This window comes from Lissotriton helveticus, chromosome 8 (genome assembly GCF_964261635.1).
Source record: "Lissotriton helveticus chromosome 8, aLisHel1.1, whole genome shotgun sequence".
In the NCBI taxonomy this organism is placed as follows: Eukaryota; Metazoa; Chordata; class Amphibia; order Caudata; family Salamandridae; genus Lissotriton; species Lissotriton helveticus.
Genome location: NC_136069.1, coordinates 1,238,882,595 through 1,238,899,099, shown reverse-complemented (window position 1 = coordinate 1,238,899,099; position 16,505 = coordinate 1,238,882,595). Strand labels below are relative to the sequence as shown.

The 16,505-nt window shown below is 42.7% G+C and overlaps 1 protein-coding gene across 1 annotated transcript in view; it reads left to right on the top strand.

Moving 5' to 3' along the window:
• PLCXD1 (phosphatidylinositol specific phospholipase C X domain containing 1) overlaps nt 1-16,505 on the top strand; it is a 134,859-nt gene that overhangs the window by 78,262 nt on the left and 40,092 nt on the right. The window contains exons 3-4 of the mRNA XM_078658220.1: nt 2,788-2,924; nt 9,211-9,339. Of these exons, the coding sequence (XP_078514346.1) occupies nt 2,788-2,924; nt 9,211-9,339 (266 nt within the window). The remainder of the gene's footprint in view (nt 1-2,787; nt 2,925-9,210; nt 9,340-16,505) is intronic.

Here is a 16,505-nt window from a genome sequence, read left to right as displayed (position 1 = left end):
GTCTGGTCTTGCCGTATCTATTATGGCTTGCCAAAGCAGGACATTTCCAATGTATATTAGAATTGTTCTAGGGCGCTCTTCTTGCCTAGCTGAGTGGTTCCTCTTCTGCACCATTGGAAAGCGGTGGACCCGCTGTACCTCCATGCCCCAATTCCAATGTGCCAGTTCCAGAAATGCTTCTTTGAGCAAGGATACAACAAAGGGCATTATGTTTCCTCCTTCTGAGTTTTCGGCAATCCCAAGTAATCAGACTTTGTTTCTCCGCTGCCGATTCTCGAAATCCTGAGTTTCCTGCACATGTCCATTGCCTGTTTTTCCTGCTGCCCTTTAGAATCCTTTAGTTTATCAACAGCTTCCTCCAAAGCAACTGTTCTATCCTCCACATGGTTAACCCTTTCGGCAATCTCGGTGCATAACTTATTTGCTTTACGAATGGAAGCCTGTAATTTCTTTGTTGCTTGAAGCGACCGTCTGCTTTCCGCTCTGGCCTCACCCTGCATTTGTTTTAGGTTTGAGTAGACTAAATCCAGTTGGTGGGGGGGGCACAGAGGGACCGGGAGGTAACGCTGAGCCACCTATTGCCACTTGCCCATCGTTCTCATAGACCATACTTGTAGCAGAGTATTCCCATTCCAGATTTCGCACAGTAGCCAGATCCGTTTTTGCCGGGCTTGCTTTGGATCTTATTCTTCGCCTTTGAGAGGTTGGCTTACTGTGATAGGCTTTTTGCACAGTGGAAGATTCTCCGGAGTCCGTATCATCTGAAGTGTTGGAGTCACTGAGGGCCGGTGAATCAGAATTATCGTTGAATCAGAATTATCGTTGAGCGAATAAAATGTATCCCCCCCTCGGGGGAACCGTGCGTTGTCATCACAGGGAACTGTGGCCTTAGTTTGGAGTCACTGTCTAGAGCATTATCAACAGGTGCGCCAAGTCGTGCCCCCTCAGTGACAGTAGTGTTGATTTTGCCATTACGGTTTCTTCCATCAGTCTCCGCCCAATTCTTATCATGAGCCCCTACCAATTCCATTGAGCTACCACTTTCCGGTGTGGCCCCCGCATTAACTAGCAGCTCGCTGACCTTCAACGAAGAGAGTTCCAGTTGTGGAGGCTCGATTAATTCTGATGGATCTACACGATCTACCTGCAAGGTTTCGGTTTGCTGACCCAGATCCGAATTATTATCCACCTGTGAACCCTGCTCCAGTCCAGGTTGCGCCTGCAGCCCTAATCCCAAATTGGGTTGAGTAATCTCCCCATTCTCTGCGGCTACTGCAACCATTGAGCCAGGAGTGTTCTCCTTTGTTTTTATGTTTGTGGCGGTGGGGGAAGCGGGCGAGGACATAGAAAATGCCTCAACCACTGTTAATTGTCTCAGCGTCCCTTCTGAGACCACCACTGCCGCCCGAAGCCGAGTCCCTCCAGCTGCGCCCCCATCCTTCCAGCCGTCATCAGCCCTTTTTGCTGGGCCTCCCCGCCACCCTAAATTCGCCCTCGCGCTGACACAGGGGCAGTGTCAGTAGCTTTAGTGCTGGGAGTGCAGGGAGCTCCGCGGGCCCCCACACCCACAGATGTATTTAGGGGGTCTTTCTGTATCCCTTTGGCCGCCTTATCCACCTTTTCTGACACAGGGGCCATGATCCACTCTGAGCATCGGTAGCGCCCCGGAGGCACACTAGAAGAACATCTTGCGTACCGGGTCAGCAAATGGAGAACAGCAGCCAGCAACCTGGTTTTCAGTGTAGTCCCAATGCCTAGAAACCTCATAACCTCATAACATACCGAGGGGTAAGCGTACTGGAAAAAGAAGGTGATTTCAGCGTCCTGCTACAACAACATTTCAAACAGAGTGCAGAGGGTGAGGAGCTGCAGCAACTCTCATCGAGGTCAGTCTGCCATCTTGCCTCTCTTCTGATTAGTCCTAGTGATTTTTGATTCAGTTTCTACTGTTTTTGATTATATCCTAGTGCTGGTAGTAATAACATATACATTCTCAGGTGATTCCCCAACTACAGAAAGTTATCTTGCCTTTCAAGTTTGCAATGTGCATTTAGAGATCAAGGGAAATAAAATATTAGTTTTCTTTCCTTTTCCTACTTCCAATTACGTTTTTAAACTTAAAGTAATCTCAGCTCACAAAAAGTATATCATCCCTACCATAGAAAAGTCAGTAAGATGTCATCTCAGCAATTACCACAAATATATTCTGATTTTATGCTATTTTGTGTTTATAGCTCTATTCTTTGCTGGCATTTACTCTGCAGTCCCTTACAGTCCCCTTACTCCTGAAAAGTGTGATATTCTATCTTAAACCTTGTGCCTTGGGCATCCTGATGGTATTTGTGGGCTCTCCAGCTGCAAAGACAAGTACAATTAATTGTGAGAGGGTGCTGTATCTGTAACATCCTTCACATCAACTTATCTGACCTCCCCTGATGAATTGTCCTCCATCATTTGAAAAAAGGACTTTGCTAACTTTTAAGGTTCTCTGCCAGATTTGTTGTTCATTGGTTATAAAGGCCATTGAATAAAAAGGCGATAGATTTCAAAGTGGGCTAGGAGATGGAGTCTGCAGTTTAATCTCAGATAAGGAATTCTTACTGATTTCCCAAATGTACAAATGTGTCTACTGGTATAGATTTGTATATATTACTACTACATATTAGTATATGTTTAAAAAACGAATCAAATTGCATATATCCCACCTAATTACAAACCTATATATTGTAACAAGTTTCAATACAGATTGTATTAAACAAAAAATAATTTGTTGTACTATATTTACAGGTAGTCATGATGCAATGAGTTACTGTTTAGATGAAAACTCGCCTATTGATCCGAGAGAATCAAAGACATTGCAAATTTTAGAGAAAAAATTGCCATGCATTGTACGCAAGGTTATCTACAAGTGGTCTACAACTCAGGTAACTAATGAGCTCACATGTTTGGTTTCTGTATAGGTCATATATTGATAAATGTGTTGGCAGCCTCTGCTTATGTACAGCAGCATCCTTGATATTCCAAAAGCACTTTCCTTGATTACTAATGGCCTGATTCACAAATGTTTGTTTTGTAGCCTATTAAGGGATCTCCAGGACATCTCATATCCATCCTAGTTATCATATGCTGCATTATTAAAGATTTATATAGGAGTAAATCTAGAGGTGCCTGGAGTATGTTCAGATGTGTGTGAGGAAATCTTAGTAAATACCACTTGAACAGTAACACCTCAAGGAGGCACCATCAAGAAAAGTCTGCTGCAGTTCTACGATACAATGGGATCTTTTATTGCTTTTAACTAGTTTATTTTATTATAATGCATTCTAAAAAGCAGATGGAATTCCAAATGTTGAAGAAAGAAGAGAAACCCATCACCTATATCATCTTCTACACTATTAAGTAGCCACTAGCACATTGGATCTTGCAATTAACGCACATATCCACCAGACTTCCACCCGATAGGAAAAAACACCACTACATCATTAGGTCTTGTTCCTCTCTTCCCTCATCGTACAACATCCTCTAATAGATCTTATTCCAATCTCTTAAATCTTCAGTAACCTTGTTACACATTGGGACCTTCACTGTGCGGAGTCCCTCAGCCAGCAATCACGTATTCTGATCCCTTAGCCAATATTTAAATTATAGCACAAAACATCAGGTAGCCTGGAATCCAACTAGCACTTAATACAAACGGCAGGTAGCAAAGGGAAAGATCAAAAGACAGTTGTCATTTTAACTGAGCAATTTACAAAGAGAGGGCTGGACCTTAGATCCTGCACCGATCACACTGTGGGGGTGGTAACAAAGAGTGGTGCTCTGATCAGGGGGGGACAGCCTCCTAATCCCCCTTAAATGAAAATGATCCACAGTCTTGTGCACTAGACGTCACCACTCCCTATTCTTAATTTTCTCTGGCCATAGGTCTTGACCAAGTCAGTATTTAAAATTACCAAGTTCAACTGCAATAATTATTCGTTCAAAATGGTTCATATCCACATAACACAAGTTCCAATGAGATGTATAGATGCACGCTGTTAATTGCAAAATTCTTTATTCATATTTGTATAAAATATTCAGCCAATGTAGCCAATGCTTTTAGTCTCTTTCTCGAGCCTTCTTCAGGGCTTAGTCCTTGTCCGTTTGTTTCCACATATCACTTGTTTGTATACAGATTCACAAGACTGATATTAACCTTAATAGTTTAGCGGTTAGTTGCAGTTCTTAAACAAACAAGTGATATGTGGAAATAAACGGACAAGGACTAAGCCCTGAAGAAGTCTTGAGCATATTACCCAGTCTGGGCACCCGCCAATGACTACACCACACACAGAGGTCGGTATTACACAGCTTTATTCATTTGTGTGTAACCACAAACTGAACATTCTAACCCTGCATTCACTTCACTACGCTCTAACACTTACTTCACAGTGGTACGCTGTCCATCAGGAGCAAAAGGGTTCCGTCATTAATAAATCACACAATACTACATCTCCCTCTCTGTTAAATAAAAAATGACTACAAGTTTTTTACAAATATATATACAATTGTAGCTCTTTGAGTATTTGTGATACTCTTGTCAGACGTCCTTATTGTGTCTATGCAAACTGGGGACAGGCAGTAGAAATGTCAGTGATCTGCATTGGCGATAAAGGAACAACAGTAGTCGGGGGTGGTTCAATTGTCCGTTCACATCCAGTCAGGGCCTTATGAGCAATGAGCTGGGCAGACATCATGTGTCCTTTGCTGTTCACATATGAGAAAAAAAAGGACCCCCTGAATAGGGAATATAATTCCTAGGACAGGGAAAATAATATATGTGCAACAATTCCTAGGCAATTACAATAATAACAAAGGGAACTAGTATAAGGGGGAGGACGACATTAAAAGAACATACCAGTAAAATCATATAATATTTAATAAACAACGATTAATTGTACAAATAATGTTCCTATTCAACATATTAATTACACAGTAAAATACACAAGATAAAATAAGACCATAATATAACACAAATTGACAATAATTACAATCAATAAAAAGAGTGGTACACAATTAAAGTGGCAAGATAATCTATTCATTTTTTTTTTTACGCGCGTTTCGGCGTTTAAGACCACGCCTTCTTCAGGAGCCACATAGAGAATATATAAATAACAATACATAATCTAATATACATACTCTAAAAATTCAACTGTGACTTAATTATACACAGTACATTCAAACTTCTTTTTACATACGCAAAATTAATGTCCTCCGTACTAAGAAAACTAGACCCTAATAATACATTTGAATAACTCAAATATTTGAATTTGTGAAAAGATATAATGGCCAGTAGGATAATTCAAAACAAAACATTCATTTTCAACCAGGTTTCTAATGATTTGGTACATCCGGAATTAAATCGGATGACAACACGATAAATTAGTTTTAAACTCCCATACTAGACAATTGATTGAACCAGTACAAATGGATTATTAGTTTACAACACAGAAAAGGTGGCAGGTACTATTGCTGCACTAACAGACAGTTGTTACAACCGTTCTTTGGTAAGCGTTTACATTTTTCACTCTTGCCCACCTCCTAAGACCAGCCACCAGAAATGGTCTTAACATATAAACTTATTTAGCACAACACTGGAGAGGCAAAGCGTATCAGTACTTGTTTGTAGCTTTAAATGCCATACATATAAATCAACATAGATGACAGGAGTAATAGTTTTCCAAACGGTGACGTGATTTTCAAATGCTTTTATTGTGTGTCATAAAATCCACAGCCAAAATCCAGAAGCATTTGAAAATTACGTCAACGTTTGGAAAACTATTACTCCTGTCATCTATGTTGATTTATATGTATGGCATTTAAAGCTACAAACAAGTACTGATACGCTTTGCCTCTCCAGTGTTGTGCTATACAAATGGATTATATATAGAAGCTAGACTTGATATGGCTCTAGTTCAATTAGATTGTTCTAAAATACACAATATGCAGTATTGATATGGGCTAACTTACTTTAAAAGAGAAGGAAAGTGAGCCTGTCTTGAGTCTCCTATTAGATGTATCGAAGACCTATGAACCATGCAGCGTAGTTTCCAGAGGGTTAAATGCGATCTTCGATTCAATCATAGAGTCACACCATGAAATGGCTCGGCATTGAAAGGAGCATCAGATTTTTTCTGAATCTTGATAACCGGAGGGTGCCTTCGGTTTGTGAGTTGAGTAAGTCGAATTTATAGCATCGTTTGTGTAGGTTTTAGTATGACTGGGCACAGGTGATGGTTTCTGAAGTGTATTTCGTTTAAACTTCAAAGAACACGGGTGTTTTAAGTTTTACTTTCTCTTGTGCTACACAAATATATGTGTATATACAGTTTTCTGGCTTTGCACATATTTTTGACTTTGCATTAATTCGCTGAATTGTAAAAAGGGTACTGATAGATCGACTGTTGTGTATATTTACCGATTGACACTCCTTCATTTTTTATTTCACAGTGTTACCCCTGAAGAAGGGACAATAAATGTCCTGAAATGCATTGCGCTACAGACATCTGCACTGTATTAAAAAGGAAATTGTGATGTTTGTACATGTTCATTGAATGTCATTATTTTTTGTAATTTAATTTTGTACACATCAAGGGTAGGATTTGTTATACTCTTGTTGAAAATAACTCTTCGAGAAAGTACAACTAATAATCAAAATGATTAAAGAATATTGAATGCAATTTAGATTCTGTTTAAACTTCTGTTAACAAATTGTAAACCACTTATAGTAGTGCGTGTCTGAGTCCAGCAGGCAGTAGAGCAGACTGGCCACCCCCTTTCAGTTTACATAGAGTGTGATTAGGTACACACCATCGGGCACAGCACAGTGATCAAATTATTCAGAATTAATTTTAATTAATCTTTTTTTTAAATAGGAGTGCCTAGACCACCCACCATTGACAATATGTCTTTGAGCATTTGGGTGTCCGCTGTGCTGTGCAAGGATTGTGCCTAACCCAATGGAGCTAGCATTAACAACAACCTCTGTATGAAGCTTTAGATCAATGAATGAGATTTCAGGAGTGTTCTCTATACCTTGTTTGATTTTCTTGAAACTTTGCTAGCATTAACGTGACCCATGAAATTAAATATTCTTTTTTTTCAAGTCTCCAATGGAGTACTTACGGTGGCAAAGTTTTGTATATATCTAGAACAGTAGCTGGCCATGCCAAGGTATGAACGTAACATGGAAATATCTTGTGGGGGACTGGCAGTTGACCACGTTTGCACTTTAGCTGGATCGGGTGTCATACCCCCATCACAAAAGATATGGCCAAAGAATTTTAGCTTTGTCCTATGAAACTCACATTTCTCGGCATTCAAATTTAAACCTGCATCAACAAGTAAATGACACATTTGCGTGATAGATTTACTGTGTTCCTTCTGTGTAGCTCCGAAAACCAATATGTCGTTACTGTAATTGAAAGTATTCATGACAGGCTGTATGATACGCGCGTGTAACAAGAGGGAGAGAGAGGACTAGATAGCTAGTCCGAGTCCTCGAGGGTTTATATGTGATTAATCAAAGAGGACTAGCTTAAGTTGACCAAAGTGTTGCAGTACTCTAATTAGTTCTGTCACGGGCACCTTGTTGGTGTATTCATGAAGCCCTCACCCACCAACCTAGTTGGTGGCATGCTTCATCATCGGGCCCACCCAGTGAAACCTATTATGTCCCGGGTGTGCTACGACGCCCGATTACAGTGGAGCTGGTATATTGCTGAGAGTGCAGTGAGTGAGGTTGAGTGAGATGTGATTTAAAACGGCTTGGTGGTTGTCCCAGTACCTGAGGGTAAATTAAATTTTAATAACTGGGCCGTCACCAGCGGTTAAAAGTAAGGCTACAAGACGCGTAAGGGTGGCGAGTTACTGCCCCCTGCATCCTTCAGATGGTCGACATGTTTCAGCCAGTGCCTTAGAGTATTCTGGCTTTCCTCAGGACCGTTTTTTAAAAGGTGTGGTGAAATAAAACAGACTTAGTGTTGTGGTACAGACTATGTGATACACTCACTAAGGCGTTTTTCTATATGTGAGAGGGGGATTCCCTTCTCATGCATACGCTTTGGGTTATTAGCCAAGGCTTCCTGGAGGGAAGCGGTAAGGGGATGACCAGTCTTTCTGGTCAGTGCCTTCCTTGTACCTGTTGTCCCGCCGGTCCGGCCGCCAGATTTTTGATGCTGCATCTATTGAGTGTATTCTGGAAAAGCTTTTATAAGCAGCCCTTCACCTTGTGCTGCTGTCCTATTCCTTGTTGTTTACAAGATATTATCTCTGTCAATTAGAAAATGAGCAATTGTAGCACGTGGTCGAGCTCTGACTTTCGGAAGTGGTGCGAGCACGCTCAAAAATCTTTCAATGGCTAACTATTTGGAAAGGCCTTTAGGTTGCAAAGCCTCAAGTACCTACTTCTCCAGGAAGAGGCTCACATATAAGCCCTCCACTCTTGCCAGAAATCCCAGAAAATTGAGATTGTTGAGATGAGAAATAATTTCAGCTTTTTTAAACTTACTTTCCCAAACAATAGATGTATTTTGTGGCTTGATTATAGATGCTTTTGTCTCTGAGACATTGTCGGTAATATTCTCCACAGCAGTAATTTTCTCCACAGCTACTTCTATTGCTTTCCTTCTTTCAGCCATTTTCCAAAGACATGCTCTTATCAAAATCTTTTACAGAGGCAGTATCTGTTTTGTGTTCTCAAGAGCAGCTTGACAGTATTTAATAGCCTCCAGAAGTTATGTTGTTGTAGGAACTGTGTTTCCACCATTTCCATTTGCTGGTGGCTTTGAGAGTGAGTCTCAGGCAAGGGTGCACATGTAGTAAAATGTTTTGTTGCGTTATCTTGGTCGTTTTATTGCCCCTGTTCTGTGCCATGCAGAGAGGTATCTCAATAAGATGCCACTTCGATAAGTCAATGTTGTCACTGATGTAGCAGGAAAGAGAGATATACTAACAATCATTAACAATTGAGAGAAACTTAAATGAGCTGGAATTAATTTTGTTGCCTGACTCAATTTAGACCATGAAGTTTGTGACAAGACAAGATTCATTTACTTTACTAGGAGGACTTCAGAATTCACAAGATTTTGGTTACTGTGTCTATCAGGTGGACTTCAGAGTTCTCAATAGTTTGTTAGAGTGAAGATCTAAACTCTGTTTTCTGTCTTGCAGGTTTTAACGGTGTCCGAACAGCTGGATAGTGGCATTCGCTATTTTGATCTCCGGATTGCTCACAAGCCTGATGATATATCCATAAATTTGTACTTTGTTCATATGTTGTTTACAGATGTAACTGTAGAGGTAAGAGAAATATTTCTGGTGAATTGTTACTAAACGTATTTTGAGATTAATCATTTTTTCATCTTAGAAATGCACGTGTTACTTCCCTAGGTTGAAGTGTCTACTGCAATTGTACTTGTCCACTGTTACACCAGTAATAATTCCCTTGTCAGTAGTCTCTCTTAGTAGGTAGCAGTGGTTAAATGCCATTTAAGAGAAGCTTGTAAATGCTTTGTGTGAGCCACACCCAAAGAATGTGAAGGTCAGGCTCTTCCTCATTCCACCAACACATTGTTTGTCATTTAAAGAGTCGTGTGTACTCAATTTTCAGTGATATTTATTTGATAGGTTTTTTTTTGTATTTATTTTTATTGATTATAAAAAACAAGCAAGGCATGAACAAATACAGAGTGCCGTTACGAGCGTGAGGCCAGACAGTGAATAAGATGAAAATCAACACTACATGCAGGGGGGAGGGCGGATTCATAGGGGCAAACAATAAATCAAAATTACAATCAGTGAATGCAGGGCTAGGGAGACATCGGAGTATCAGTGTTATCCATCATTGGGGGAGTGCATATATCTCCTCGGTAAGCGTTCCACAGTCCCCACACACTACGCCAATTCCGTGGACGGCCCTGGGCCACATATACAGTTTTTTCACGAAACATGCACCAGTCCATGTTTTCCTTCCAAAGTGCGACCGGAGGAGGTCTGTGCGAGCCCCACAATTGTGCAATGTCACGTTTTGCTATCATGGCACCCAAGGTCGCCCATTGAGTTTGAGCCACATTATAATCCGTGGGCTCCCAGACATTCAACAGACAGCGCCTGGCTTCCGGTAGGAGAGGGACACCCGTGACTTCTTTCATCACATCATATACTCCGTTCCAATAGCAACAATCTCAGGACATTCCCAAAGAATATGAAGAAACGTCCCCACCGATCCACAGCCTCGCTTGCAGAGCCCCTCATCAGCAAACCCATACGGACTAAACGGGGACCAGTGACGTATACTCTATGCAGAATCTTAAGTTGGACTAGTCGAAGCCTCGCAGGAATCCCAATCTCCTTAGGCGAGGAGACAGCGGACTGCCAGTCCTCTTCATCCAACTCAAGACCGTCTTGGACCCATCGGTCACGTAGTGGTAGCAGGAGATCCGATCTGTCATTATTCAGTTTTTTGTATATCAGGGAGATTGTACTGTCTGGAACGTAACCGTCTAGTAGTCTATCCTCCAGTGGAGCTGATTCGGGAATCGACTCACCGGTAGTGAAAACCGACAGCAAAGCATGACGGACCTGGATATATCTAAAATATTCCGAGTCACCCAGCTCAAATTCCGTTTTTAAAACCTCAAATGACTTTACCTGTCCCTTAACCCACAAATCGCCTACCCTGCTAATTCCAATGAGATCCCACTTGCCGAACCCCTTGGATTTCCATAAATTGCTGAGCCTTTCAGAGTCATAGAGTGGGGTCGCAAGAGTCAGTCGGCCCCTCCAGCCCATTGAGGCGGTAGCATCATGCCACACACGGACGTCTGTTCTAGTTGGTCCAGACAATGACCTGATCACTGATGTCGAGTATAGAGCTCTATAGTAGTTACCCCCCGGAAGCAACAGTTTATCCATCGCAAATGCCGGGTTCAGGGCAGGGCCATACAGACCATGATTAATGGCACCAAGTTGGGACGCCCAGTAATACCTTCTGATGTCCGGGAGGGCGATGCCTCCGTCGTACCACGGAAGTGTTAATTTTGCCAGAGCAATACGTGGTCAGCCATCCCATATCAATTTCCTCTGAAGGCCCTCAATCTTATGGAAATAACTGGCGGGGACCACATCTAGCGTGTTTTGGAGCGCGTATAAGAACCGAGGTAGGGACATCATCTTAAAAAGGGCCGCGCGCCCTAGCGGGGAGAGTGGGAGCCTACGCCAACCCGAAACATCACGCTGTAGCCTAGCCAGGGGCGGGAAAAGATTGCGTTTGTATCTAGCCACGGGGTCTGCGGTAATCCAAATACCCAAATATTGAAATCCTGCCTGTGTCACCTGAATGGGGCAATTCCGTGGAGGAAGGGGCGGGTCACCTGAGATCACGTATAGGTAGGACTTCGCCCAATTTATCATCAAACCTGAGTTCCTCCCGAAGGAGGCTAGGACATCACAGAGAACCATCAAGGATTTCCTGGGCGAGGTCAGATATAACAGAATATCGTCCGCCTAAAGCGAGATACGATCTTCGTGGCCAGGGGACCACCGAATTCCTCTTATAGATGGCTCCCAACGAACCCAGGCGATAAGAACAACATAGCGGCCTCTATCGTCCAGTATCGTGGTGTCGATCTCCAAAGGAAATGAATTCTTAATGAGTATACCAACTCCTCGGGAGCCCAAGGAGAACCCCGCATGAGCAACCAAACGGTAACCCCTCCTATTCATTGCATGACACGTGTTTCCGACCAAATGGGTCTCCTGTAGTAGGACCACTTCAGGGGAATGACGTTTAATCAACTGCAGCACTATACCTCTCTTGATCCTATCCCCCAGCCGGTTCACATTCCAACTCTTCAGTTTCAGCCCCCTACCCCCATCCCATACAATGCGGACATTCCAGCTACACGCAACAGCCAGCACTTGAACCAGACTTGTAAACGATGCATTGCCTTGCAAAAACAAAACTCCAAAAACAAACAACCCCCCTCCCCCAACCACATCCCGTTACAACACCCCCCACTCTGCACCCCTGCGTAAGACCAAAAAGCCACCCCAACTTGCAGTGTGCCTGTCGCCCCCACATCCCAACTAATCTACGGAAAGTCTAAGTAGATGAGGAAAACGACCCTCCGATTCCCCCCACCCCTCCTCAAGTGTCTCAGTGAATCTTACTGCACAGTCAACGAATCATAGTTCAAAGTCTGCAGGAACCCAGGAGCCAAATAAAAGTAAAAGAGTTATTCTTGATCCGGCGTTCCACCCTCAGCCCCACCGCTCTGCCCGTTTTGCAGGTGGTGGGCCGGAAGTGTCTCAAGCCAGTCAGCCACCACTTCTGGTCGATCGAAAAAATAAGTTCGCACAGCGTGTTCGACGCGCAATTTAGCCGGAAACAGCATGGCACATTTGAGTCCCATCTCACGAAGCCTCTTCTTCACTCCCAGAAATCCGAGTCTCTGTTTCTGGACTGCCTGAGTAAAGTCAGGGTAGAAGCTGATGGTGGTATTCTCAAACTTCATGGGTCCACTCAAACGCGATGCTTGCAGCATAGCATCCCTGTCACGAAAATTGAAAATACGGGCGATAATAGGCCGCGGAGGGGCCCCGGTCTTATGCTTCCCACCAGGGACTCTGTGGGCACGTTCCACAGCGAAAAAGTTACTGAGCCCTTTGGGGGCGAGGTGGTTCGTGATCAAGTTCTCAACAAAAAGATCTGTCGCAGAATCTTCAGCCTTTTCCGGAACACCTATCATGCAAACGTTGTTTCGCCTAGATCGTCCTTCGAAATCCTCCAGGCGACGCACAAGGAAATCATTAGAGGCCCTCAAATTGCGGATCTCCGTTTGAATCTCAACGACATCATCCGTCAGGGCGGAGGTTTTGATATCAAGTGATTTGACCTTGTCATTGGTTTTCCTTAGGTCCGTGCGTATCAAATTCACATCTATGGCAACAGTGTCAAGTTTATGAGCCAGCATTTCCATCTGTTTGCCAAGAGAGGATTGGATCCCATCAATGGCGACCATTACGTCTTGCAAGGTGGGGTCTGCCATCGGGGTCGACGATTCCTTTGTTCCCTCAGGCGCTTTACTCGTGCCACCGGGCGATACCTTCGCCTGAGCATAACGATTCATGATGTTGGTTTGGGTGTAGCCACCTCGGCGAGTGGTCTTAGACCTCAGCTTGTTCCCCTCCGGCTTGCCATCCATGTCGAGGGGCCGCGAAGACGGTTACAACAAAGGCCAGACGGCAACAACACACCAAAACCAAGTTGCAGGCCACACCCAATATGCAGGCGAGGTCGAGGAATATGGTTCACAAAGTCGCCGACGAGGAATCCGAAATCGATCCAAGAGCGCGGCTCCAGAGTCGCCTTGAAGTAGTGCAAATCATAAATGTGTAGACTGGAGCGCAGGACAAACCGCCACGGCAGGAGATTGGAAACTGCTCATGCGGGACCGTCTCGTCTGGCGAAAAACGAAAGTGAAAGTAGGCCCATCCGGTCTTCTCCTTCACAGCTGGCCGATGTTGTTCAACTTCATCTCGGGCACCACACATACCCCACTGCCGGGCATCACGGAGGCAGAAGGCCGCAACCCCCACTCGGCACAACTTCGGCACCCCGGGTACGATTCGAGTTCTGATTGCAGTTTTCGCATCTACCGTGGTATATCTTCACGGAGACATATAGAAAAGTCAGGATTATCCGTAGGATATATGCCGGAGTTCGCGAGGGTCTCGGGAGCCCTAAGCTCACGCGGCCATCTTTGTTGCACGCGAAGCTCCTCACTATTTGATCGTTTTAATGTAGCGGCAGACATGCTAACGTGCAGATCAGCCCAAGGCCCTTGTATCAGAAAAACTAGGTGTTCCAGTCAGAGTGGGTGATATAATTGTGATACATTTGATTATAACTGCGACTTAATTCTTGACAATAAAGGAAGTCATTGGGTTGAGTGTTGGTGCTGTTCATGTTCTGTTTGGAGAGAAAATACCTCTCTATTAGGCATTTCTTGGTAGCTGTGTCCTACCATAGTGAAAGACTACAGACTACTTGTATGAGGCACATCTGTTGAAATATTAGTGATGTATCACTTCATCAATGCCCAGTAAGTTATTTGTTGCTATTTTGTATATCACGGGGTTGGTTCTGCTCTCTTCTGTAGATCATTAGGACTAGGGATACGTTGCATTTGTGTGGGAAGTTTGGGGGGTGTCATTGACTGAGTATGGAATGTGATCTGAGGAGCATAGATGTCAGACTTGAGCTAGAGTGATTGATCTTGCTGCAGAGATTGGTGAAGGAGGTAGAAAGGCTGTCTTATAGTAGCTTATGAGGGTAAAGGAGGATAAGGACTTTCAAGAAGAAATGATGGTGGGGCTGTAGTGAATACACTAGGTCATTTGGCACAGATCCGGTAAGAGATTAGAAAGAGCTATATTTCTTTGAAACCAAGCTATTTTTAGAAGTATTAAAAAAAGGAGGGAGGATCCCTACTATTTGAGAATAGGGACATGGTATACACATATTGGTAAAAACAAGTGTCCCAGTGTGTAAGCACCAGTGTGTGTGTGTGTTTAGGCGAAATACCTAGTTGTGCAGTTAGGATTGGCTCAACATTATCCAACAGTATTGAACCTCAAGGATCAAAAATCAAAATGTCAGCAAACACAGAAAGATAAAAACCAAAAAGTACAAAAATATACAATGTAAATTCACGATTTATTGCACAGAGAGAGTTTAAAAAGTTCATACATTAAAAACATAAGATCATTGTAAAATTAAAAGGTACAATCAATATTTCATAATTACACTACAGAAAACAAAGTCGACGCTGCGTTTCGGTGATTCACAAAGATATTTCACCTTCTTCAGGACAGTTTTCTTTTTTGGAAATTCGGTTGTGCCTACTTTCAGTTTAGCTATACATCAGAGTAGGCAGAGAAAATGAAGGTGGGATTTCGTAAGTAGTATCATCCACGGTTAATCCCGAAGAGCGAGAACCCAAAATTTTTTTTAGACCTATGTTTTAAGCCACCGTATATTATAATTAAAAGTACTTTTGTGTGGTAGTGAGTCGCAACTGGATGACGACTGAACATAGGACTTCCCCGTATGTTTTATCTTCTAAATCCAAGGATCTGGATTTAAAGTGTGATCCACTTAAAGTGCAGGTTTTTGGGTTCTTGATGGACCTCAGTAATCTGCAACGGCCTCCCTGCATCCAACGGGGTATCAAAGAAGAGACCCCATTGGATGCAGGGAGGCCGTTGCAGATTACTGAGGTCCAATAAGAACCCAAAAACCTGCACTTTAAGTGGATCACTCTTTAAATCCAGATCCTTGGATTTAGAAGATAAAACATACGTGGAAGTCTTATGTTCAGTCGTCATCCAGTTGCAACTCACTACCACACAAAAGTCCTTTTAATTAGAATATACGGTGGCTCCAACGAAGGTCTAAACATTTTTTTGGGCTCTCACTCTTTGGGATTAACCGTGGATGATACTACTTACGAAATCCCACCTTCATTTTCTCTGCCTACTCTGATGTATAGCTAAACTGAAAGTAGGCACAACCGAATTTCCAAAAAAGAAAACTGTCCTGAAGAAGGTGAAACATCTTTGTGAATCACCGAAACATAGCGTCGACTTTGTTTTCTTTTGTGTAATTATGAAATATTGATTGTACCTTTTAATTTTACAATGATCTTTTGTTTTTAATGTATGAACTTTTTAAACTCTGTGCAATAAATTGTGAATTTACATTGTATATTTTTGTATTTTTTGTTTTTTATCTTTCTGTGTTTGCTGACATTTTGATTTTTGATCCTTGAGATTCAATACTGTTGGATAATGTTGAGCCAATCCCAACTCTACAACTAGGTATTTCGCCTAAACACACACACACTGGGACACTTTTATTTTTTGAAGTATACATCTTGTTTACAGTTAGTACCAGTTGCCTTAAAAATCATCTGTATGTCAGACAGAGGACCAGAAACTGGGAATAGGTAGTAAAAACTGTAATAATGAAACACACAATTGCAAAGGTAATGCCGCTATTGTGCCTTGAACGCTTTAAAGGGGTTCAGCAGTATATGAGCATCACCAGCTGGATAGGAGGAGGATGTGAATCAGGAGGGAACCGTTACAAATGTTGTGAATTATTTACATTCAAAGAGGTCCAAGAACTCTTTGGCTTCCAACCAGGCAAATCAGAACCACATTCTCAGAGGCACAAAAAGAAACAACATTGATGGCACGAATGCTAATACTCACTTTTGACAGGAAGGTAATCTCAGAACTCTATTAGGCTTTAAAGGGGATAACTTGAAGCCATGAACTGAAATTAAGGAAAAATGGGCAGCGGATTGTTTGGACCCACTGAATAATGGGTGGGGTGTGGGCGGGGAGGCGGAGTTAATACAGCCTGACTTCAAGCCACAACAATATCAAGCACTGCCAGA